Source organism: Oryzias melastigma, linkage group LG24 (genome assembly GCF_002922805.2).
Source record: "Oryzias melastigma strain HK-1 linkage group LG24, ASM292280v2, whole genome shotgun sequence".
Classification (NCBI taxonomy): domain Eukaryota; kingdom Metazoa; phylum Chordata; class Actinopteri; order Beloniformes; family Adrianichthyidae; genus Oryzias; species Oryzias melastigma.
Genome location: NC_050535.1, coordinates 9,607,847 through 9,633,422, shown reverse-complemented (window position 1 = coordinate 9,633,422; position 25,576 = coordinate 9,607,847). Strand labels below are relative to the sequence as shown.

The 25,576-nt window shown below is 40.1% G+C and overlaps 1 protein-coding gene across 8 annotated transcripts in view; it reads left to right on the top strand.

Moving 5' to 3' along the window:
- The window catches only part of syne1a (spectrin repeat containing, nuclear envelope 1a), a 139,129-nt gene that overhangs the window by 35,491 nt on the left and 78,062 nt on the right, over window positions 1-25,576 (top strand). For all 8 annotated transcript variants that reach the window (XM_024290872.1, XM_024290869.2, XM_024290873.2 and 5 more), the window contains 44 exons: window positions 107-214; window positions 480-617; window positions 729-893; window positions 1,615-1,727; window positions 1,819-1,987; window positions 2,100-2,196; window positions 4,286-4,491; window positions 4,847-5,011; window positions 5,089-5,241; window positions 5,497-5,640; window positions 5,720-5,881; window positions 6,588-6,746; window positions 6,828-6,992; window positions 7,074-7,208; window positions 7,310-7,471; window positions 7,541-7,749; window positions 7,821-7,929; window positions 8,006-8,170; window positions 8,247-8,414; window positions 9,422-9,586; window positions 9,698-9,838; window positions 9,907-10,067; window positions 10,260-10,410; window positions 10,554-10,781; window positions 10,855-10,953; window positions 11,019-11,206; window positions 11,690-11,813; window positions 13,524-13,690; window positions 13,766-13,919; window positions 13,991-14,637; window positions 17,398-17,577; window positions 17,657-17,810; window positions 18,679-18,837; window positions 19,246-19,425; window positions 19,526-19,627; window positions 19,860-20,063; window positions 21,147-21,354; window positions 21,852-21,964; window positions 23,018-23,223; window positions 23,303-23,464; window positions 23,542-23,821; window positions 23,967-24,139; window positions 24,723-25,032; window positions 25,116-25,280. In XM_024290872.1, the coding sequence (XP_024146640.1) occupies window positions 107-214; window positions 480-617; window positions 729-893; window positions 1,615-1,727; window positions 1,819-1,987; window positions 2,100-2,196; window positions 4,286-4,491; window positions 4,847-5,011; window positions 5,089-5,241; window positions 5,497-5,640; window positions 5,720-5,881; window positions 6,588-6,746; window positions 6,828-6,992; window positions 7,074-7,208; window positions 7,310-7,471; window positions 7,541-7,749; window positions 7,821-7,929; window positions 8,006-8,170; window positions 8,247-8,414; window positions 9,422-9,586; window positions 9,698-9,838; window positions 9,907-10,067; window positions 10,260-10,410; window positions 10,554-10,781; window positions 10,855-10,953; window positions 11,019-11,206; window positions 11,690-11,813; window positions 13,524-13,690; window positions 13,766-13,919; window positions 13,991-14,637; window positions 17,398-17,577; window positions 17,657-17,810; window positions 18,679-18,837; window positions 19,246-19,425; window positions 19,526-19,627; window positions 19,860-20,063; window positions 21,147-21,354; window positions 21,852-21,964; window positions 23,018-23,223; window positions 23,303-23,464; window positions 23,542-23,821; window positions 23,967-24,139; window positions 24,723-25,032; window positions 25,116-25,280 (7,713 nt within the window). The remainder of the gene's footprint in view (window positions 1-106; window positions 215-479; window positions 618-728; window positions 894-1,614; window positions 1,728-1,818; window positions 1,988-2,099; window positions 2,197-4,285; window positions 4,492-4,846; window positions 5,012-5,088; window positions 5,242-5,496; window positions 5,641-5,719; window positions 5,882-6,587; window positions 6,747-6,827; window positions 6,993-7,073; window positions 7,209-7,309; window positions 7,472-7,540; window positions 7,750-7,820; window positions 7,930-8,005; window positions 8,171-8,246; window positions 8,415-9,421; window positions 9,587-9,697; window positions 9,839-9,906; window positions 10,068-10,259; window positions 10,411-10,553; window positions 10,782-10,854; window positions 10,954-11,018; window positions 11,207-11,689; window positions 11,814-13,523; window positions 13,691-13,765; window positions 13,920-13,990; window positions 14,638-17,397; window positions 17,578-17,656; window positions 17,811-18,678; window positions 18,838-19,245; window positions 19,426-19,525; window positions 19,628-19,859; window positions 20,064-21,146; window positions 21,355-21,851; window positions 21,965-23,017; window positions 23,224-23,302; window positions 23,465-23,541; window positions 23,822-23,966; window positions 24,140-24,722; window positions 25,033-25,115; window positions 25,281-25,576) is intronic.

The following is a 25,576-nucleotide window of genomic DNA, read 5'->3' as shown; positions in this document are numbered from 1 at the left end:
GGTTTTTGGTTGAGACAAATCATCGTTTTTTAAATTGAACTCTTTCATCTGATTCTTTTTTCCTTTTCTTGTCCTTGTCTGCCACCATTCAACCTTCTGCATCCAGAGAGAGCAGCGAAAGACCCTGAGGGAGCTCAAAATGTGGCTGGACCAGCTGGAGAGAGATGCTCTGCAAACACAGGAGACTGGGGGCAGTCTTGCTCAACAGTACCAGGTTGGTGTGTTTGCACCGTTTAAGCTGGGCACTCTAGGCACAGACGTTCCTATTATGAACTTAATCAGTGGCATTACACAAGAGGGATCAGGCAGGAGCCGTCATATTTCCTGTCTGGCTCATCAGTCTCAGCCTCTGGAAAGGTTCCATATTTAGCTGCAAAGTGGGGTTTCCTCGTTTTTTTTAATAATTTAAAGATTGAAAATGAAGCATGGATCTGAAAAGGTGCATGAAAAAGAATAAGTGAATGGATTTTTCTTTTCAGTTGTTCAAAAGTCTTCATGTACAGCTGGAGGTGAGGCGGAAGCAGGTGGAGGCAGCCTTACAGTCAACGCAGCGGGACGGGATGCTAACAGTGGATCAGGCTTTGGTTAAACAGGCTTGGGAAAGGGCATCCAATGTGGTGAGAGAGGCAGAACTCAACTTTCTTTCAAAATGTGTGATTGTTTTAACAGAAACCTAATCATTGCTACTTCATCAGTTTTATCTCTGTTTGCTCCCGTCTGTCCTGCAGCTTCTGGATTGGCACCTCCACTTGGACAGATCCCTGCCAGCTCCTCTGGATACGGTTGGGGTTTGGCTGCATGAGGCAGAAGGAGCGCTGCGAGACGAGACGGTCGTCCAGCAGGCGGATGATGTCACCGCTAAGACTGTGCACAGAGCCCTGGAGCAGCACAAGGTCAGCAAATAAAAAGGACATAATGCAGTTTTGTGCGGAGTTTGCATTTTCTCTTCGTGCATGTTTGGATCCAAAAACTGGTTGTTTTGGTGACTCTAAAGTGCTACAAAGTAATGAATGTATTCATGTGGTTGTAAATGAACTAGACAAATTGTCACAGTTCCCATAAAGTAGCTGGGATAGGCTCCAGCAACCCCCGTGAGCCTCCACAGGACAAAGCAGGAATAGAGGATACATGCAAACAAGTAGACAAGAATAAATGGAGGGAAATTTCAAAATAATCTCAAAATATTGACAGAAATTTTGTAACATATTTTTTTTCCTCCCACATGATAACTATGTAAGAAATGAAATACACTTATTAAGATTTCAAAAATTTTACTTTCATTACTCAAACTTTAATCTGAGAATCTTTTTGTTACTATGAGCTTGACACAGAAATAAAATTAGAAACATTTACGTTTTTAATTTGTATGATAACAAAAAACATCACAAGAAACATCAATTCACTAACCAAAGATAGTAAAAAAACAAAACAAAATGACATCACAGTTTTTACATTCATGAGGGATTGTACTTTTATTAAGTTTATAGGACCTTAATATTAGAATGTTGACTTTAATCTTTAAATACAGAGAATTCAAAATATTTTTTTACCCAAATCCTTTTTTCTGACATTAATTTATTGAATCTTTAGCTTTTTTGTCTGTTTGTTGGACAGGATGTGTTGAGGAGCCTTGAAAGTCACCAGCAGATTTTTCAAAGAATCCACAAAGACAGAAGTGTCGACGGAATTCCCGTTCCTCCGGACCAACTCCAAGACATGGCTGAACGGTTTGTCCAAAAAAATACACACCTCACAGTATTTCCCATGCTTTCAGAAAACCAAAGGAATACATTGTCTTATCTATATCTACTTTTCCAGGTTGAACTTCGTTTCCACGTCTTCTAGTGCGCATCTGGCTAGAATGGAGTTTCTGGAAAACAAACACCACATGCAGGCTTTCCTCATGATAGCAGAGTCCAAACTAAAATCGTGGATCGTCAAATATGGCCGACAGGAATCTGTGGAACTGATGCTTCACAATTACATAGTAAGGATTTTCTTTTAAATACATAAATTGCTCGAACTTTTGAAATACTGTGCTAGCAAAAATAACACTCTAAAATTTGTACTGATGTGTTCCCTTTTGTTTTTTTTATCAGTGCTTTGTTGAGAAGCAACGCTTCTTTGAAAATTATGAGATGTTGTTCCGGTCACTGAAGGAGTCTGCAGAGGCTTATGTCAGTGCTGACAGCTCAGGTGAGAGGGTAAAATGTACAATAAAGTTTGGAACCATTAAAGGGATTTTTTCCTGAAATTTAGTTTCAACAACATTCCTTTTACAGAAATTGGTTCATTAAATCCCACAAAGTGTGCACAGTTTTTCCTGTAATGTCTCATGATTCAGACAAAGCTTTTTACCTATTCTTTTTCTAAAAGCTCAGTAACTAATGAAGCATTGTCTTTCAGCGGCTCAGTGAACCCCAGATTTTTATTTGACAATTTGCGAGAAAAGGAGAGTCTGCAGGCTACGGCTAAATGAGGTTCCTCCACTCCCCGCTCTCAGTGGGGAATACGACCCCATTTGCTAGTTAAGGGCTGCTCCACTTCTGCGGGTCTCTGGGCGCAGACTGAGCTAGCTTGTTGGTTTCATTAGGTTCTGCTGCTGGTTGCATTGCTTGGGGGTATGCAGAGCAGAGAAGTGAGGTGTGGCGAGAAAAATCAGGACGCCGCAGGTTTGTTTGGCCCAGTGAATGAATTAGCCCTGCTGGTGCTACGTTTGGCCCTGGCCTCTGATAGTCTGGATGAGTTTAAAAAAAGAAAAAAAGCAAGCAAGACTTGCATTTATTAGTTTAATTGATCCACTCATGCAGAAACTTGATACTTATACAGCACAGATGGATGGATCAATGCAGAGATTTGTGGTTTTTGAGGTCACTTTTGTTGCTGTCAGCTAGTGCTGCCACAAACGATTATTTAAATAGTCGATTAATCACAGATTATTTTTCCAATAAGTAGACTAATCAGCTCATCCGCAAAGTGGATGTAAAACACAAATCTTAACCATCATTAGCTTTAAACTAACTAAATTAAGATAATAGTTTATTAGACTTTTAATGAATTGTGCAGCCTCTGTCCTTCATTTGTGGTATTGAAACAAGATTAAACTAGAAAAGTTGCATTGTCTGTGATAATGCAAGTGTGAATGCTTTTTGCTGAAAGTAGTTTGCTAATTGCTGCAGGGATTTGCTGAAAAAGCAAAAGCTATTTGCAAAATGAATGTTAAATTTGCTAAAAGACTGGACATTTTGTTAACGAACTAAATAGTGCTAAAGTTGACCTAAATTTCTGGAAATTTTGTAGTAAAATTGCTTGAAAATCCCTAATACATGCCAATTTTTCAAAAAATATGTAGTGTGTTGCTTCAATATGAGCTAAACTCCAAATTAGCCCAAAAAACCTTAATAGATGTCAAATTAGCCAAGTCCAGCTCATTGCCTAAATACTAGCTAAACTCCAAAATAGCCTCAATTTCCTCAGTAAACTAAATTAGTCAAAAAATTAGCCTGTTGCTAAAATAAAAGATAAACTCTAAATTACCCAAAAGTGTTAGCATGTTGCCAAAATATTAGCTAAACTCTAAATTAGCATAAAAAATATCAGTAGATGCCAAATTAGCCGAACAAGCTAGAACATTGATGAAAAACTAGCTAAACTTCAAAATAGCCTAAAATTCCTCAGTAAACTAAATTAGTCAAAAACATTAGCCTGTTTCTAAAATAGAAGCTAAACTCTAAATTACCCAAAAACGTTTGCATGTTGCCAAAATATTAGCTAAATTCTAAATTAGCATAAAAAATATCAATAGATGCCAAATTAGCCAAACAAGCTAGCACATTGATGAAAAACTAGCTAAACTTCAAAATAACCTAAAATTCCTCAGTAAACTAAATTAGTCAAAAACATTAGCCTGTTGCTACAATATCAGTTAAAGTCAACATGTTTTGAAAATTACAAAAAAAGATGAAAACAAAGCCCATGAACATAAAGGCTTGTTGCTAATCTACTTAAAAATTGAAGACTTTCTCATGAATGCTCATAGCTTTGTTCAACTTTCCTGCACTCTAACTCCATATAATATGAAGTAACCACTAATCGACGATTAAATTAATCTTCGACTGTTTTAATAGTCGATTAGTCGTCGATTAATTGTGGCAGCCTCAATGTTTTGTCATAAATAACAAGAATCCATCTGTTATCTCTCTTCAACGTTCAAAACTAGCTATTGTTAGACGCTGTACAAATGGGATTTAACCGAAACACTTTTTTCCACTTTTCTGGGGTGCAGTGGATGATGGCGAGCTGGGAGTGCGCCGGTTTATGCGGGAGGTGGTGACGCAGTGGAGGAGTCTGTCCATGGAGGTGCGCAGTGTGAGGAGCATGCTGGAGCAGGTGCTGTTCAACTGGGAGCAGTACGCCTCCACTGTGACCTCCTTACAGGCCTGGCTGGAAGACGCAGAGGAAGCTCTGAGCCAGCCGGAGAACACTAAACGGGTACGACTTTCATGAATGCAACAGTCCAACCTCCTCACACTTTATTTGATTGAGACAGAATTGCCTCCGTCTGAAGAAGAAGCAATCAAATTTACGTCAGTCTTGTTCCAGTATCTTGTCTTTCAAGAGGAATCCTATTAGTCGCTCTTTGACTTACAAGCCACCGAGGATGTTCCTGTTGTAGCATTACCATGGTTACCACAGATTCAAATCTCCACTAAGGATTAGACGGCTAATTACCCCACTTTTTATTGTCTGGGCTTTGTTTCTTTTCTTCAGCTACTTCCTATTGTTTCTTTTTCACTGATTTCTCCTCCATTCTTGCCTTGACAGCCACTTTTTTTGTTTCTGTCAGGAGTTTTTCAGGAATCTTGCTCACTGGATAGATCAGCATGCGGCCATGAACGACGCGGGGAATTTTCTCATTGAGACGTGCGACGAGACCGTTTCTCTGGACCTGAAGCAGCAGCTGCTCCTCATGAACGGACGGTGGCGAGAGCTTTTTCTCAACGTCAAACAAGTAAAAAATGTTTTTTTAATGAACTCATTCTCTAAATAAAATGTGTATTATATATATTTTTCTAACTTTTGTTGCAGTATGCTCACTTGGAAGAGTTGGAAAAGTGGAGGAAAGACCATCTGAAGGCTGTGTGGGCTCTGAAGGAGCTGCTGGACTCAGCAGAAGCCAAGCTAAATGCACCTGTCCAGGTGTCTTTCCTCAGTGTTAGAAGTTTCCTGCAGGATGTGGAGGTGAGGCCAGTCTGATATGTATTAAAGGTCATGTTGAACACATATTCTCAATCAGCGTTACAGCCCAACCTATCAAGCCCAGACAATGTTTAAGGTTAAATCCTTAACACTACTCTTGAATCTGCTCTGCAGATTGTGGATGATGGAATATGGAAATTGCAGCTTCAATTCGAATCACCGCTTGTTGACATTTAGACTTTTTAAAGTAAATTTCAAGGCTGGAGTTGACCCCTTTACCTGATCCTTTCATCGCAGAATACCAAGCAAAAGGTCGTCGCCATGGAGACGCAATACAAATTGGCTGCCCGCAGCGCTCAGCTTCTCGCCAAGGATGCACCACAGGATGAAGCCACCAGGGTCATGGCAACTATGGCAACAGCCAAAAGTCAGCTGAGCAAGGTGGGATTCGTAGAAGAACAACTTGTTGTACGCTGCTGGTTTATTTGTGCGTCAACATCCTTTGTTTGTTTGTTTGTAGGTGAGGGAACGCTGTCCCTCTCTGGTGAAAGAGTGTCACGGCCTCCTGCCTCTGCTGGAGGAGATGGAGAAGCACATGAGTACTTTTTACCAAGCTTTGGAGCGGGCCACTCTCACCACGTCCGCTCAGGGGGATGCAGGCTCACAAAAACTCAAGTGGCAGGTCAGATATGATGGCGAAGAGCTACATTTGTTGATTAATTTGTATTTTATTTAGTGCACAGATGTTAAGCTCTTACTTTCACCCCAGCATCCCTTCCCCTTCATCTGTCATCAGCATCATAAGGCGATCCTCTATTCTGACTACTAAGATCAAGACCTCTTATGATGTCCTTTAATTGACTTGCTAATTGGGGGTGGGAGATCACATGTTATTTATGAGCAGAAACACAAATTGTCAGCTGTTTTGGCTAATTTAGACTTTTTAAAATATTTTTCTGTCTGTTTTGGACTTAGGCTAATATTTACATGCTAGCTGTTTTGGCTAATTAAGGCTCTTTTCTGTTTTTGGGCCATTTTGGAGTTTACCTCATTTTTCAGCTACATGCTAGCTTTTTTGGCTAACTAACATTTATTTATTTATTTTTAGGCTCATTTGGCATTTAGCTAATATGTTAGCTGGCTATCAGCTTCAGCGTTTTTATGTACCAAACTTTAATGGTCTTAGCAAAACCGATACCTAGATATTAGATTCCTACATCATTTTTAATATTTTAAGACATATTTTGTCTTTTAAAAGTGCTGAATTTAGTCTGTATGAGAATTTAATTAAAATGTAAAGGAGATCTCTCAATAAAATACATCGTTTTTTTAACGACGAAATGTTAAAGTCGCCAACGACGTTTTTTCTGTTTTTCCAAACTTCTCAGGATTTACTAAACCAGCAGCAGAACTGCAAGCGATGTCTGTCGGTGATCGAGAGGAACCACCACACTCTGCAGAGGCTGATCTCCAACAGCAAAGGCCTCAAAAACTTCGACCAGTCCCTGCTGCAGAAGAGGGTTCTAGAAATTCAGAGCTCAGCACAGGTTAGTCCACATACGAGTGCACACGGCACATTTAAGCCATCTAAACTCCCGCTTGATCTGAAACTGTTGTCAAAATTTCAGACTTTGCTGAAAGAAGTCGGGGAATGGAGACGCCAGGAAGAGGCCAACACCTGTCTGAGGAGAAGGTTTGAGGAATCCCGGCATGAGCTGGAGAGAGTGTTGAAGAAAGCTCACGACTGTTTTAGAGAGACTGGAGAACCCGAGGAACTGCTTAAGAAGCACACTGTAGGCTCATTTCCTTTAAAAAGTTGTAATTTGTGACTATTTTTTCCGTTTTGAATGAAATGTTGATGTTTTATGTTGCAGGATTTCTTTGGACAGCTGGACCAGCGAGTGTTAAGTGTGTTCTTGAAGGCTTGTGATGAACTGACAGACATTCTCCCTCAAGAGGAGCAGCAGGGGCTTCAAGAAACAGTTCGGAAACTCCACAAACACTGGAAGGTGACACCTACCCCCACTATCCATCAACATATGATTTTCAAACAAAAAATCTGTTTTAAATATTTCTGTATTCTGGGCTCTCTGAATCTGTGTTTCCTCAGGACCTCCAGGCCGAGGTGCCCTCCCATCTCCTTCGCTTAAATGTGCAGGTTGAGAGAAAGCGAGTCACCACCATTCTGCAAGACTGCAGATCGGAGCTGCAGAGAGAGCAACAAGCCCTGTCGGGCACCTGCAGCAGCGAGCGCTTGATCCAGGAGCACAGAGTGAGCCTCTATCTGAGAGAAAAATATTACAACAATTTTCAGGTTGTAACATCTTTTTTTGCTTTTTAGACTTTCTTCAGAGAACACAAACCTTTGATGCTGTGTGAAAAAAGGATCAAAAACATGGAGGAACTTTGCCACAAACTGCCTGACAACGACCAGGCTTATGGAATGCTGGAATCCACCAAAAGAGAAGTTTTGGAAGTTTCAGAGCAAATAAAGAGCACTTATCTCAAACTGGAGGAACACCCCGACAAGTGGAAAGAGTGGAATGAGAGGTACAGGTGGATGAGTAGTGACAGCTTCGGATTTCATCAACACTCTTTAAGTACTTTTTTGCTCCTTCCAGGTTCTGCGAGCTTTCTGATTGGCTCTCGTCTCAGAGAAGGCAGTTGAGGCTCCTCAAAGAAACGGCAAGAAACTCGTGTCATCAGGAGGAAATCACTGCCGCCATCGAGGTGCGTTACCACTTACAGTTTTCTCCTGTAGCCTTGGAGTTCAGATTAGAGGTCTTGTTTTGTGTCTGGATACCAGGCGCTGCAGCAGGCAGTCGATGCCCGAGAGGAGAGCCTGGTGTGGCTGAAGGGCCGCCTCGCCGGGCTGTCTGAAGTCAGCTCAGAAGTAGAAGTCCAGAGACAGAGGGATGCTCTGACCAAGCTTTCAACGGACCTCCGGGCGTTTTTATCTTCACTCCGTCAGGTAAACGAAGCCTGCATTTATTGTTTTCTCTCTTTGATTTGTCAAAAAATAATGTTTTCTAATTCCTCCGCCACAGCTGAATGAAGAGGGCTCCACCATGTTTCAGTTTGAGGAGCTGAGGGATGAAATTGATGCTGCGCGGGAGGAGCTACTGAGCCAAAGAAAGGAGGCTGAGGAGCAAATCAGCAGGATTTTAAATGCTGAGAACTTTGAGGAGGCAAAACAGCTTTATCTAATTCACCAGGTACATACTGCAAATGGAATAGGGTATTCATGATGACTTTTTAAAAGCTTATCTTCAGTTGTCCTTAAATAACTTAAAACACAGTCGGATAATTACAGAAATGCACTGTTTGCAAACAAACACAAATTCACATTTTGCAAAAATAAATGACCAAAATTGTCAGTTTCCCATTCAAAAAAGGCACTTTAGTTGTGTAAAGTAGTGGATCCACCAAGTCTGCCTAAACTTACAAGTAACTAATAATTGCTAATAGGCATTGTAATTGAAAGACATTTGAAAGTATTTCTTAATAATAAACACCTTTAACTTTTGTTTCTTATTTGACTTTAGGGCTGCCACAAACGATTATTTTAATAGTCGACAAATCCCCAAATATTTTTTCCAATTAGTCGACTAATTGGGACTAAAACCATCATCAGTTTTAAACTAACTAAAAATAAAGATGTCATAAAGATGCTGAAGCTTTTTGCTGAAAATGGCAATAAAATTTACTTTAATTGCTGAAGGGATTTGCTGAAATTGTAACTAATTTAGCAAAAAACGTTAGCATGTTGTTAAAATAAAAGGTAAACTCTTAATTAGCCTATAAAAACCTCAGTAGATAAACAAATTAGGCAAAAACGTTAGCATGTTGCTAAAATATTAGCTAAACTTTAAATTAGAATAAAGAAACCCCAGTAGATGCCAAATTATCTAAAAAGCTACCACATTACTAAAATACCAGCTAAACTCCAAATAAGCCTAAAATTTCTCAGTAAATTAAATTAGTCAAAAATGTTAGCCTGTTGCTAAAATAGAAGCTCTAAGTTAGCCTAAAAAACCCCAGTACTTAACAAATTAGCCAAACATGTTAGCCACTGACTCAATTTTTTAAAAAAGTGCATTTTTTGGTGCTGAATGCTCATAGCTTTGTTCAACTTTACTACACTCTAACTCCATATGATATGAATAAGCCATGAATAGCAGCCCTATTTGACTTGAATTGTTTTGTCATGCTTTTGTTGCAGAAGCACCTGAAACGTTTGCACACGAACAGGAGGGAAGCAGAGCTGCTGGTGTCTCACTGTCGTCAGCTGCAGAGCTGTGAAGAGCTGAGTCAGCCTCTGCGTGAGCTGGAGCGAGCTTTCAGCGAGGGCGACCAACAATCTGCAATCCAGGAAAGCAAACTGCAGGTACATGCGGTAGCACCTGCTCTCATCTCCTAGTAGCATGCTCTTCTTTAAGCAGCAGAGTCATTTTCTTGTCTTTTCTGCAAATTGTTTCTATTTTTTCATCATTTCTAGGCGACTCTGAGCTCCTGGCAAAATTTTGACATGGAAAGAGAAGCAGTGTGGACTTTCATCAGCAGCTGCAGCAACGAGCTGCACAAAGAGCTCATTTTTAACAACCTGGACAGCCTGCGAAGTGAAATGGAGCGAAACAAGGTGTGCATACACATAAAAAAAATATCAACATTCAAGTTCCAAACACTAAAACTGTGTTTTGTGATCAGGAGCTTTTCACAGAATTTGAAGACTACTATGCTCGAGTTGATGTGCTGTTCGAGAAGGCGGCAGAGATCCAGCTCGGCTCAGAGAATCAGGATCTTCCTCTGCAGCAGGCTCACTCCACCAGGGAAGCATTAACACAACTTCAAAACAACTTCAAGGAGAAGTATGCTGCATCCGAACCTTGACGGTGTTTGCATGCTTGGAATAGTTTGAAGTCACAGACAGACAAAGTCCAAATACATTAAATGATTGATAGTACACATACTTTTGCATGGCTAGGATTGATTCATATGTGTTCATTATTCAGTATTTCCCTTGTGAGCCAATTTTTCCTCGTCATTTCTTTGTCTTCCAGCGGCCTCCGGCTGGAGAGGATGTGTGGGCAGTGGGAGAGCTTTAGCCGGGAGTCAGAAGCTCTCTCTTTGTTCATCAGTGAGAATGAGAAGGAGCTGGAAGCTCTGTGCACCTCCACGGATCCTTTAGAGAAGCAAATTACAACTCTAGGTGTAAGTTTTTCTCTCCGTCTTTGATTTTTTAAATCCAACATTGTCGACTCAGGTTTACTTCCAGGTTTAGGTATAAAAAAAGGTTATTTTAGTAGCCAAAATCTTGAATATAAAAGCATAAAAAGGATTTCTTCTTTCTTTAGACGATACGGGAACATTTAGAGGAGCAGCAGTCGGTTTTAGCTCGCACAGAGGCTGACTGCGGCGCCCTGTCCAGCTTTGTGACTCCTGGAGAAGCCGGACGTATCCGATCCCAACTGGTCCAAACAAGGAGATGCTTTGATGAGCTGAAGGAGAGAACGGAGCAGCTGGGTTCACAGCTCAACCAGAGCGCCTCCTACAGGCAGAGATGCAAAGAAAATCTTGAGCAGGTGATGCAGGAAGTCCATTCATGTCTTTATAAATGATATTTCTAAGTCTAATTGTGTTTTTTTGTATTTGCAGGTCAAAAAAACAATGAAAGACCTCAAAGAGAAACTGGATTTCCCAATTAGATGTTGCTCTTCATCGTCAGATACTTACAAAGTCCTACAGGAGCACATTGTGAGTAGAAACTGTTCTTATCTTGCGTATCAGATCAATATAAACAACATTTTTGTTTGCTCCAGGAGGTCTGCCAGAGCGCGGAGCAGCTAAAACCGGGACTGGCGGCGCTGAGCTCGGCCTTGAAGAGGCTCGCAGAGAGCAGCCAGCTGGAGGAGGAGGTGGCCGACCTCCAGAGGCAGCAGAGGCTGTTAGTGGGAAAGGCTGCTGAGAAGCAATCAGCATTAGAGAGCCTTCTCGCACTGTGGCAAAGGTACGATTGATGGTAAAAATATGCAAATGCTGGAACGCTCACAAAAACAAAAACACAGCAGAATGGAAGGAGAAACAAGTGTTTTTGCCCGCCTAAAAAAAAAAATACAACTTTTACAGTTTAATTTGTGAACAATTGCTGTCATTTATTAATTTTAGAGTAAAATGTAAAACAAGGAAGGATGTAACTACATTTTTATTGCTTATTATTTCCTTATACAATCTGATACACCTTCAGTATAACATAACTTGTTTGTGAACTAAAAAAATGTTTAGGTGGTAAAAGTAGTTAGGGTCGTGCTTTTATATATATATATATATAGCATCCTTTTTCCCTGCAGGCAAATATATATAGGTTTGCATTCAGCTGTGGGTGCTCTGGAAAGAAATGGTTGCCTTATTCTGACCCCTTTCATTGATACTGATGCATGGTCAGATTAAAGATGGGGTCAACCACATTTTTTTTTTTTTTTTTTGCATCTAGATATGAAAAGGAGAATTCGTCCATTAAAAGTTGGCTGGACCGATGTGAATCCGTGTGCTGCCCTGACACCCAGCTGCTCTCTGCAAATAAAGTCAAACTGAAGTGCGAATTGCAAAGTGTTCAGGTAGAAACGCTGCATTTTCTCTCTTCATATATACCAGGAGTCTGCAGACTTTGACACTAAAAGAGCCAACGGGCCAGTTTCTTACCAACCAAAACCCAGCAAGAGCTGCAAAATTCAACTTCACTGTTTAGACAAAAAGACACTTTAGTGACCATTAAACCATTCATTTACAAAATGTGTTACAAAATTGTGTGAATGCCTACAAATGAATGATAAAGTCTTCAAATTTCAAAATTTTAAGTAGATTATAAACAAGCCTTTAAATATATTGATGGGCTATGTTTTCATCATTTATAGCAATTTTCAAAATAGTTTGGAGGTTACCTAATATTTTAGCAGAATGTTAATGTTTTTGGCTAATTTGTTATCTACTCAGTTTTTTAGGCTAATTTAGAGTTTAGCTTCTATTTAACAGGCTAACGTTTTTGACTAATTTAGTTTACTGAGAAATGTAAGGCTAATTTGGAGTTTAGTTATTAAGTAAGCAATGTGCTAGCTTTTTGGATAATTTGGCATCTAATAGGGTTTTTTATGCTAATTTGGAGTTTGATTAATATTTTAGCAACACGCTAACATTTTTGGCTAATTTCTTATCTAGGCTAATTTAGAGGTTAACTTCTATTGAGCAATTGTGTTTTTGTCTAATTTAGTTTTCTGAGGAATTTTAGGCTATTTGAGTTTAGCTAGTATTTAAGCAATGCGCTAGCTTTTTTGGCTAATTTGGTATCTACCGATGTTTTTTGGGCTGATTTGGAGTTTAGCTCAGATTTAAGCAACACACTAAATATTTTTTGCAAAATTAGGATCTATTAGGAATTTTTAAGCAATTTTACTACAAATTTTTCAGAAATTTAGGACAACTTCAGCTCACTTTTAAAGTTATTTAACAGAATTAACAGTCTTTTAGCAAATTTAGCATTTTGCAAATAGCTTTTGCATTTTCTGTACAAAGTTTCAGCATCTTTAGCGACTACTTTTAGATAAAGTACTGCAAAGGTTAAGCACTTTCAGCATTCATACTAGCATTATTGCAGGTAATGCAGCTTTTCTAGTTATAACATTTATGTTTTTAAACTCACTTTTCATTTTGACAGCACTACATACCTGTTTTTGATTGATTGATTGATTGATTTTGGGAAAACATTGCTAATTGAGAGCATTGTATTGTGAATATATTATCAATAAGAGTAGTAATAAGAGTAGTAGATTTTTTTCAAAATAAAACACCACATTTGGTGTGTCTTCATCCTTTTATTATCAAATATGAACATGACATTACTGGTTTGGATATATATATATATATAAAATTTATTTGTATAATGTAGTCCTATACAATAATAACGTTGTCACGGACTAGTAAACTGTTGTACAGTAGCAAATAATAATTAACTTTGCATTTACTATAATTTTATATTATTTTTGTGGATTTTGGTAGAGTGGTACAGCACACAAGGCCTTTTGATGTAGTGTAATGCCTGCAGTAATGTACGAAAAATGTTACTTTACAAATATAAGACCATGTCAGTTGAAAAATCTGAACATAATTTAAACATTTAACAAACAGACCAATTTATACAAATCACTTGCATTTTTTAAAATGTGCTAAAGAGCCACATATGGCTCCAGAGCCTCAGGTTGCAGACCCCTGCTATATACAAATACAGCTTTGTAACCTACGATGCAGCTTCACAGCTCTTACTTTCCTTCCAGGAAATGCAGGAGGAGCTGATGTCCTATGAGGCCCTTCTTGAAGGTCTTGAGAACCTCAAGCTTTGTCTGCACCCTGCAGCTCCTGAAGCTCAAATCCAGGAGCTCAACGATGATCTCGCTCAATTTAAGGAGAGATGCACTTCTGTGAAAAACTGCATTTCACACAGGTAGATTTAAGTCTTTTCTCTGCAAGAGCAAGGGCTATGTTTTTGTGTTTCATACCATCAATATTTTTTTTGTAGGAATGAACTGCTGGAGCTTCACTTGCAACAGCTTGAGCTGTTTGATCAGACTTTGCTGAGTATGACTCAAAAGAGCGAAAACTTACTGTCCGGTTTGAGGAGCTCTTGTCGAGTTGACGTCTCAGATATTGGAGGTGCCATGAATAAATTAAGAGTGAGTACTTACATTTTTTTTTTTTATATTTGAGTTGTTTCATTTTACTAATCTTTCCAATTTCTCAAAAGGAGCACGAAGCCCACCTGCAGGAGTTTGAGGTGCTAAGAGACACTCTCAACCAAAGGGAGTCTTCTGTTCTTTGCTTTTGCACTCCTGAAGCCAAGCAGCAACTCCAGGACTGGAAGAAAGACTGCCTGCAACCCCTTGCTGAATCCCAGCGTCTCATTTCCATCCGGAAGGACTGTCTGACGTCGTTAAAGTCGTTCCTTGAGAAGTGCGAGGTGACATCTCAGACCGTGAGCCGCCTTCGAGAGGCGGTGGAAGGCCGGGGCAGCTGGGACCACTCCAAAGCAGAGGATCTTCTTCATGGGATCAAGGAAGTGGCTAAAGATGTGGGGCAACTGGAGGGCGATGCTGTGACTCTAGATGGAAAGCTGAGCAAGGCGCACATGCAAATGTGCGGATCCCCGTTGAAAGACAGTGAAGAACTGCAGGGAAGAACTTCCTGCAGAGAAAAGGCGGTGGCGCTCACAGCGGCTCTGGAGGAGGTGCAGAGAGGAGTCGGGTGGAGACAGACTGAAGCCGATGCTCTGGGAGACTTGTGGTGCTCCTTTAGGAAGAGAAAAGAGGAAGTGATGAAGAATTTGAAGAAACTGGAGAACGACGCGAGACAGGAGGGGTGCATCGAGTGTTCTGTGCCGGCTTTTCAAAACAGGTATGTCGATTCTTTTAAACTTGTCACATCCTTAGAGCTTTCGACTTAAAAGTGGATAATGACATTCCAGAAATTCCATTAATTCTGAAAAAGGATCTCTGAATATAAAAACAGAATCAATAATGCAACAACTTGGTGAAATGCAAATTGGAGTTTTTTTTAAGAGATTCAAATCACTTGGAGTAAAAGCTCTAATTAAATGCTGTGTTTAGAAAGCCATCTTTTTAAAGTTGGGTGAAAATGTATAATTGGCAGTCACAAATTGTGCAAATGATTCCCCTTAAAAAGATGAGGTCTGTAATGTTCATCATAGGTGCACTTATACTAATTTATTTGTATAATCGTGCAGAAAATAAGTCTAAAGATCACTTCAATACTAACCCGGGTTGGCAATGACAGAGTTCAGACATTTCCTGTAAGTCTTCTCCAGACTCTAGCTGCTACTTTGGTCCATTGTTCCATGCAGATCTCCTCAAGAGCTGTGATGTCATGCTGGAAGAACTTGCCACATTTCATTCTCATTGATGGAAGGAGATTTGTTGCCCCTAATATCACTATGCATAACCCAATCCATCATTTCCTCGAGGTGCCTCGAGCATGATGCTTCCACCCCCATGCTTTACAATGGTTTTTCCTAAATGCAACTCATTCTTCTCCAAAAATGGCGAGTGGTGGTTAAACCATTGTACTCCAGATCATCCAGATGGTTTCTGGAGAACTTAACACAAGTCTAGACATTGCTTGGATAAAGCAGGGGACCTTTGCAAGATTTCACAATTACATGGTGTTACTTCCATAACCTTTGTTGCTGAGGTTCCAGCTCTCTTCAGATCATTGAACAGTTAATCAGTGAAGATCTGGGCTGTTTTCTCATCATTCTCAAGATCATCTGTACCCACCTGAGGTCTTTCATGGAGCCACACGAGGAAGGAGATTGTCACTGATTTTACATTTCTTCCATTTTCCAATTATTGCTATAAGATTCGATCTATTCCCACCAAGGTGCTCGCTTGTTGTTAATTTGGTTCATCCCAGTATTGTTCAGGTGTTCAATGTTGTCTCTGGTGTCCTTTGACAGCTCTTTGCTCTTTGTTTTAGAGGAGAGGTTGCAGTCTGACTGTTTGGATAGGATTTGGACACATATCTTTAGACAGAAACCCAAAAAGGTGTCATTAATACAACTAAAGAGTGGATGATAGAAGAGCTTCCAAAGGAAAAAGGAACTGATCAGCTTTCAGTGAGCCGCACATTTGATTTTGTGAGAGTTTTACATCCTTCCTGACACAATCCTGTATTTTATCCGGACTGAATCAAACAATGTGATTCTTTTTTCATCATGTCTCTCACGGTTGAAGTGTATAATGAACTTTATAGACCTCTCTCATCCATTTAAGTGGGACAACTTTTAAACTCTGTTTAAATTTGAATCAATTATGCAAAATTGTGCTTGTTACACGATAAACTATTTGCTAAAATGTCTAATTAAAGATGACCTTTACAGCCTCAAAATAATGCTTAGCAGTTGCTTACAAGCCTTTCCAAATGTTGCTCCTCAAAGGACTCTAATTAGTGTTGTAAAACGCTGATCTTTTATTTTTGTTTTATATTTATAGAAAGATGTTCTTTTTGTATTTATAAATATTTGATATGCAAAACAACTTTAGGAAGAACAACCTATGATATATGATGTAGCAAAGGTAAATACTGGATACATTAAGTTCTAATAGCAAAAACAAAAACCTGGCCTTTTCCTTTTAACCCTGTTGCCTTCTCTGTGATTTTGCACAAATCCTTTTAGCTCTCTTATTAAGATTATGCTTGCTTTTTGGACTATTTTGGCTCTTTTTCAATTTTTTTTAGGATATTTTAACGTTTAGTTATTTTTTTCAGCTACATGCTAGCTGTTTTGGTTAACCTACATTCATTTTTTAGTTTTTTTAGACTAATTTGGCATTATCTAATATTTTAGCTATCAATTTCAGCAAATTCAGTATTCAAATTTAGCTTCCTGCATCCACACTAGCATTATTGCAGCTAATGCTAAATATCTAAATTCTTAATTATGTTAAAAAGTTACAGTTTTAAAGTTTTTGAGTTTTTGTGTTTTCATTAAATGTTTATCCTGTTCGACCCGCGACGTTACGGTGTGTTTTGGATTTTGGCCCCTTGTGCGATTGCACTATTGACTACACCCCTGATGTAGTCAATAGTGCACACGTCCATATAGAATTATAAGGAAATATCCTGTGTTTCTTAAGAAATTGTAAATTTTTCCTGGTTTACTTGAGTACATTTGTCTCTCTTAATGGCATTTTTCCTGACTTATTATTATTATTATTATTTTTTGCTAAATACGACATTTTTAAAGATTTTAGATATAAAAATATTGATTTGAAAACCAACGAACTGCAGTAGTTTTTTCAGATTGTTTTTTGATGATTTGATAAAGAGAAAATGCACTAGTTTGAGATATTTCTCTTTCTGTATTTTGTCATACATGTATTCCATTCATGCAATCGCACCAAAGAGATGACGTGCCAAACTGTTGTTGAGTTTCATTCTTCATTGTTAAGAGCATCATTTTTATTCAAAGATCTTGTCTCTGCCCATTTTTCCCCCCCAAGAATCTAATGTGTGTTCCTCAAGCCAGACTCCAGATGGATGAATTTATTCCTGTTTGATCTCCAAAGAAATAAGATGTATAATGCTGGAATCAGACTGGTAATCCCCATTGTTTTCTTCTGGATCTGTTTCCGCCAGGCTGCGTTTCTTTGTCCAGCTGGAGGATGAGCTGCAGTCCCTGCAGCACTCCCAGCGATGGTTGGAGGAGAAAGGAAACCAGCTAGCCCGCAGAGACAGCGAGCTGGCAGGAGAAGCTCTGAGGGAGGTGACTCTGGTGAGGACGGCCTGGGAAAACCTAAAGAAGCTAATAACTAACAGGTGAGAATGGAAGATGTCTGCGTTAGAATGTTTTACTTTGTCCTGGTTATTCACTTTTATCGTCTTATGTCTGTTACAGTCAGGAGCAGACTGGAGTCATTGTTGATCTTCTGCGATTGCTCCTCCATCTAAAGTCAATCCTCAGCAGTTTTGTGGAGAAAGCTCACGCTGTTGTTCACAATCTACCTGATCACAACCACGATGTTCAAGAGGCCAGAAGTACTCTCACGCGAGTCAGTACCTCTACTACTATACTACTATTATATCGAGATGATCATATGTGACAAGGTGTCTTTTATTTTGAACAGAACTTCTGTCAAAAAATAAAAAAAGGCTATTTTCTTTTAATCTTTGTGTTTTATTCATGTAAAATGACAGTTCATTAATATTCCAAGTTACGTTTTTAAAATAAAAAAAATTAGTTTTAGAGTGTTCAATAAATGTTTATCCTGTTCGGCCCGCGACCTAAAGTGTGTTTTGGATTTTGGCCCCTTGTGTGATTGAGTTTGACACTCCTTGTGTAAACAAAGGGATAGTGGGAAATCAGTGCAGGCTTACTCTCTGCCAACGACTCAGAGGTGAATTTCTAATGAATTCCTGCCACTCTGCAGAAACTATGTCCTAAAAAAACGACACAGATTTTTAGATTTTGCCTAAAAATCTAATTAAAAGACCACTGAGAGCTCTTAAAATAGATCAAAAGATGATTGCAGTAGGACTTTAAAGGGTAAATAAATCCTAAATCAACTTTTTTTTGGCTGTTGACCTCTATAAATGGGGCTTTAAAAGTGCAATCTGTTGGTCATTGCCAAATTTTTGATAAATTAAGGGGGATTTCTTGAAAATAGTCGAAAACCCTTTGTGTGTGCCCCCTACAGGTTGAATTGAGGCATTACAGTTGAATTTTGTGATTGGTGAAACCAGAAGTCTGACGTCATGACCTGCACCTCCAGTAATGATAACAGTCCTGTTCCCTGGCCCCACCTCTTTTCAAATGTTGGCTGTGGGTGGAGTCAGCCTCCAACTTCCCTGTTTGGTTACTCTTTAAGAAGGCTGTTAGAGGACGATGTTTAACTTGTGTCTGTTTCACTCCCCATGCAGCATGAAGTCCTTCAGGCTGAGCTTCGAGAGAAACAAGAAGAAATGGATCATCTCATCAGCGTAGTGGAAGACCTGCAGAGAGAAGTGGAAAAGGTTCCCAACTCTGACATGAGCTGCATCCAGAAAGAGATGGAACATCTAAGAGACCAGTGGCTGCTGGTCAGTCTTCCTCTTCTGGCTATTGTTCATTTCAGTAAAATGTTGAAATCTGAGCGAAAATAACTTATAATCTTATGTCTTTACCTCTTTTAATAGTTTTCACTTCTTTGCATTTTCCTTTTTGTCACATTTTGTTCTAATTCTGGATTCATCTGCTTATCTGTCACAAAGAAGACATGAAAACAAACATGTCTAGACAGGTTATCTGCTTTTCTGTCTCCCCCTCACTTCCCACTCACACATCTGTCAAACTAATTATGCCTCAATTTTCTACCACCACCCATAAGGCAAACCACCCCTTGTTGCAGAGAGACAGAGACAGTTTAATGCAAAATAGAGAGACCCACCCTCTACTGTTGATGGAGATGTATTGTTTTCTGTGCTCACACTCTCACTCGGTGGTTTTAGATCTCGGAGAAAATACAAACCAACGCAGAGAGACTGGGCTACTGTGTTGTCCTTTGGGATGACCTCAAAGCCATGGAAAAAGACATCAACCAGTGGACGGCCACCTCCATCCCCGAGATGAGTGACATCGTCTGCCTGAGCGAAGAGGAGAAAGCTGAGGCCCATCTTGTTACATTTCAGGTCAGAGCTTGTCAGCCGCGTGTGGAGGAGCATGAAAAATGGTGCTGGTTTAGGCAGGTGATGGTGGATGTGATTTACAGTTTTCCACTTTGATTCACAGGCTGAGATTGAAAAGAGGGAGCAGAAGCTGGATGTCTTACAGGAGAGGCTGACGGAGCTGAAGGAGAGGGCCAAACTGCAGGAAACACCAATACAGATGCAGGTAAATGTGGCGTCACAAAACTAATCTGGGTATAATAGATTTGTCTTACATTGATTTCTATTACTCCACCACCAAAAGAAAGTCTGTAAAGCAGCTGGAAAAACTAGTTTGTGATATTGCTGCAATATTGTACCTTTCCCTAGGCAACCTGAAAGTAAAGATCAGATATATTTGTCGGTGTTTTGGCGTTGTGTTGATCAGCATGTGGTCCTAAGTGATTTTCTTGAACTAGGTCCTGGAGTCAGAGCTGAGGAAGAAAATGCTCCACGCACAGGAGGTGTTCAACCAGGCCAAACACGCTCTGACCTACTTCAGCTTTCAAAAGCAGCATCTTGAAGACCTCGTGTCCCAGATGGCGGAGCGGCTGGATGCGGTTGAGGGTTCCCTACAGGACCTCAGCAAAACTACGTCCTTTGAAGACATTCTCGCAGTTAAGGTGAGACTGTTTTATCATCAGTTGTGCTAACATTGATACAAAGTTGAAAATGATTTTAAAAAGTACCCCCTACTTGCCATTGATGCCATAGTACAAGTGATAGCCCTGTAGAAGCTATTATTAATTAATAAGATTTTCAATGACAATCTACATCTCCAACTTTGCTAAATCAGGGTTTGATTGTTTCTATATTGTTTCTATATTGTTTCTACACTCATACACTCTAACAAGAAAAATTACAGTTATTTATTTATTTAAAACAATAATGACAAAAACCAAGGACTTCTGGGAAATTGTCTTCGTCTGGAGAAGGCGGGAATCAATCATAGTTTGGCAGTAGCGCAACGAGACTTGCCCAACACTGGATGAAGTGTACACACTCAGGGAATCGAACTCTGATTTTGTGTACCCGTCCTGCACTTAACTAACTGAGCTATCCAGCTACAACAAATAGCTGCTCCATTATGTTGAATGTCAAGTGTGCACCTTTGATTTTATCTGTAATTGCTTGATTTAAACCCCTACGTATCAGACATATTCAAACCACTGCTTGTATCTCAATATATTTTTCCAATCTTTTTTTTAATTTCCTCAGTATTTTTATTGTATTATTATTTTTGTATTTCTTTTTTAAAAAGTATTTTCCATTGCAACTTTTGGCAATGGTACTCTACTTAGAGAACATAAAGGTGGGCCCAAAATGGAGCCTTGAGGTACTCCACAAGGAGCAGAAATAAATACTGTATGTTTTGTTGATCAAATATTTATTTTATGTTACAGTCAAACAAGGATGTAATGATTACTTTTTAACAATGATTTAATTCATGTCATAATAATGGTTGATGATTGGATTCATAGTCAATATTGATTTATTTTGAACAATCCGATTCACTGACCTAAAATCGATCCCGAGCCAAAAATTCAACCAGTGAGACTCACAGATAAACACCTGGTACTGAGCAGTTCAGGTGAAGTTTTAATGAATAAACCAGAATTAATGGCAAACACATCCATGTTTCATAAAGTTCAATCCACTGTTTCCAGCGTTGCACCTGTAGAATCAAACCTTTTTCTTTATTTAAGGACCTGCAGAGTGTCGTTCAGCAGCAGAGGGCAGACATGGACTTGGCTAGAGAAGCTCTGACTTCACTCAGTCGATCACATCCCTCTCAAGAGTTGGCGCATCTCTCCTCTGATCTGACCTGCATCGCCAAGCGAACCGAGGCTGTTGCCCAACGTTGCACCAAGACCAAGGGCAGCCTGCAGGAGGGACTGCATCTGCACTTTAAAGGTAAGAGCTGTTATTTCTTCAAGAGACTGAAATGACCTCTTTGTCTTTAAATAAACAGCAGTTATAAGTTATTACTTTAACAGGGGCAATTTTGACTTCGAGTATAGCTGGAAATTATCCCCCATTCAAGCAGGGCAAACAATAACACTGTCCATGTGGATGATGCAACAGATTATCCTACATTTCTTTTCCCCCAGAGAACACTCAATCCACCCACCACAACCCACACTGCATCGACACAAACCGCCAGGTACACCGATGCACTCTCTTTGCTTTGACACACACCTGTGCCTCGGAGAGTAAGGCCGCTCTTGTCACATCTGCTCACTACTGAGTCATTTTTGTTGCCAGGGTAACCCAGCACTGTAAAGCACAGACGCGCCCACACTTCCCATCTGACTCTGAACGATACCTCTTCTCCTCCTTTCCTCTTTACCTGCTTCCTCCCTCAACTCGTGAACTCATTATTTTCTGGCATCTGTTGCTTCTTAACCCAGAGATCGTTCAAGACTTCAAATCTTGGCTGGAGAATTTAAAGCTGGAGCTGAAAGATTGTTTTAACCAATCAGGGGATGTTGTGGTCCTTGGAGCCAAGTTGCAAAGACTAAAGGTAATTTTTGGTTTTACTGATTGTTTATGCAGCTGCTTTAATTTGCAAAAGTATTAGAAAAAGAATTTGTAGATGCTTGAAGGTAAAGGACTTTAATTTACCATATCAGCATTAATTTAAACCAGGGATGTCAAACTCATTTGCACAAGGGGCCAAAATCCAAAACACACTTAAGTCACGGGCCGAACAGGATAAACATTTATTCAACACTCTAAAACTACATTTTTAAAACTTTAAAACCGTAACTTTTTAACATATTTCTAAACTAGATGTAAAGCATTATCTGTGATAATGCCAATTCGAATGCTGTAAGCTGAAATTGGCTGGTGAAGATGCTGAAATTAATAGCTAAAAATGCTGAAGCTGATGGCTGAAAATGCTGAAGCTGATATCCCACTAAAATATTAGCTAAATGCCAAATTAGCTTAAAAAAACGTAGGTTAGCCAAAACAGCTAGCATGTGGCTGAAAAATTAGCTACACTGCAAAATAGCCTAAAAAACCTTTTTAGAAAGCCTAAATTAGCCGAAACAGCCAACATGTAGCTGAAAAAACAGCTAAACCCTAAAGCAGCCTAAAACGTAAAACAAATCCTAAATTAGTCAAAACAGCTAGCATGTAGCTGACAAAATAGTTAAACTTCAAAAAGGCCTAAAAAACTGAAAAAAATCCTAAAGTAGCCAAACAGCTAGCATGTAGCGGAAATACTAGCTAAACTCCAAAATAGCATAATTATGAATAATAAGGCAGGAATATTATTCCAGAATAAATCAACTTAAAAATAAAATAACTTTCAATATTTTACTCTCCATAAAAATATATTTCGCTAAAATTATATAAGTTAAAAACAAGCACAAGATAACATCGCACCATTGACAAAATATAAAATAAAATAATGTGGACGGCCGGATATAACTACCTGCCTTGACCGCGCCTTGACTTTGACACCTGTGATTTTAAAGGCTTTTACTTAAAAAATGGTGTAAGTTTTACTTAAAATGCTTCTCTTTTTGTTATTTTTCAATGATAATTTGTCTGTCCTCCCACCTTACAGGTGTTAGAGGAGCAGTCACCTGAGGGTGAGGAGCGTCTCTCTCAGATCCGTGATGAAGCCCTGAGACTCCATTCCCACTTGAGCAAAGCCGGAGCAGCACAGGTCCAGGAGAGTTGTTCCTCCTCTGAGAAAGAGTGGAAAAACTTCCTGGACAGCTGTTCTCAGGGCCAACAAGACTTGGAAGACAGCATTAATGTTCTCAAAAAGTATGTGATACATCCGATTTTGGAGAGTTTGTTTTAACCAAACAGAGATAATCATCTATTTTTAATCTTTCTGTCAAAGTTTTGATGCCTGTGTGAAGAGTGTAAGAGACTGGCTACAGCAGATGGATCTCAGCCTCAAGAGTGAGCCTCCCCTCGCAGCAGAGAGCCAGCAAGGAGCTGCAGACGCCTCCGAGGAGTTGGACAGAATAGAAACCCTCAATAAGGATTTGGTACTAAGAAGGTTTGTATAAATTGGTGCATTTGCTACAAATTAATATTCCTGAACAAAACTATTTGACATTTCTCTTTCTTGTTCAGAGAGTCCATCAAGAGTCTTTGTCAGGAGGCCCAGGCTCTCTCTGAATCTGGCCGGGGGTCAGGAGGAGAGGTCAGAGTGACAGGCGAGCTCCAGATGGAGTATCAGACCCTGCTGCAAGCGGCCAAGGAGAAGCTGCGAGGCTGCCAGGAGAACCAGGCCTTTGGAGATACCCTGCAGGGACTTTGGACCTGGCTGGAAGAGATCCAGGAGCGCCTGGGGACCGTTGACAGCACCATGGGAACTAAAGAGCAGTTGGAGCAGAGGCTGGAGACTGTGCAGGTGAGGCCAACAATATCTGTTTAGTTGTAAGTTGGTGAATAAAATCCTACGATTAGCTTCTATTTCCACATGTTGTAGCTTCAGTTTGTTTGTTTTCGCTGAAGTTCTTTGTTCAATTTGCTGAAGTTACGCTCTGTTTGTACAGGATATCCTGCTTTTGAAGGGAGAAGGTGAGGTCAAGCTGAACATGGCGATGGGTAAGGGTGAGCTGGCCATGCGTTGCTATGGAGCCGCTGGACAGGAAGTGGTCCGCTCTCAGCTGCAGGAAGTGGAGGATGCGTGGGCTACGCTGCTCGTCACCGCTATGAGCTGCCACAGGTACCCTCCAGCAATCGTGGATTTTGGGGGTCACTGGTTGTGCACACAATTATTTCAAATAAAAATGCCCTACCATTAAAACATTTGCCTGAAGACATTGTGAAAGCAATTCATTTGTGTCAAAGACGTCATTTCTCCGAGGCAGGTTATTTGCAGTGTAATAGATTACATGTCAGTGCTATTAATTACCATAAAGTTAAGTACATAATGAGAAATATTTGTCTCATTTTCTAAATCTGATTGATGCACTCTTCTATGTGTGTGCACACATGTGCACCGGTCTGTGTGTGCGTCTAATTGAGCAATTATGGCCCCTCCAAGAAAAAAGATTGATCCCATTAGGGACTAAATGGTGGATGGCAAACAGTGGGTCACACATGGGGGTGTGTTTGTGTTTTAAGAGGAATGCAATAACAGACGACTGGGGGGGTGGCAGGTGAGAGAAGCCTTTCAGAGTGAGGAGGTAACAGATGGCAAGGAAAGATGTGGGCGTGTCTCCCAATGAAGAAGTCACTTGACCACAATTACTGATAGTTTTATGTTTGCATAAAGTAAAAACCAAATTCCATCCTCTTATCTCCAGCCGACTGGAGTGGACGGTGTCTCAGTGGGGAGGATACATCCAGAGTGCTGCCCAGCTGCAGAGCTGGATGGATGCCGTCAAACGAGAGATGGTGGCTCCTCTCACCCCCCAGCCCGGACCCAGAGAAAAGGCCGCCCAGCTCGATAGACTCAGAGCTCTGCTGGCTGACCTTGAAGACCACCAAATGGCGCTCGCCAGCCTGGAGGAGAAAGCTCGGGAGCTGTTCAAGAAGACGGGCGACGCCAGCTTCAACTACGGCGCTCGCACTCAGCTGCAGGTGCAGTTTGATGATCTCACAGCGTTGGTGGAGGTACACAAATATTTATTTATTACTTCGATACATGTCTTGCTTGTAACGGCTTGCAGAGAAATCAACACATGTTCATTTTGCAGGAGAGGATCCGTTTAGCTCAGGCAGTGGTGCTAGAGCATCAGGACTACCTGGAGGCTGTTCGGGAGCTCACAGATTGGCTGATGACTGCAGGGGAGGAGCTACAGCATTGGTCCGAAACATCAGGAGACTCCGCTTTCATCAAAAAGAAACTGGCAGATGTGCAGGTGAGGAATACTGTAAACCAGGGGTGTCAAACTCAATCGCAGGAGGGGCCAAAATCCAGAAACACACATTAACATAAACATTTATTATGCACTAAAACTATTTTTTCTAAACTTTTAAACTGTAACTTTTAACATAATTATGGACTAGATATATAGCATTAGCTGTGATAATGCTAGTGTGAATGCTGTAAGCTGAATTTGGCCGCTGAAGATGCTAGCTGAAAACGCTGAAGCTGATAGCCAGCTAAAATATTAGCTAAATTCCAAATTAGCCTAAAAATATATATTTTTAAACT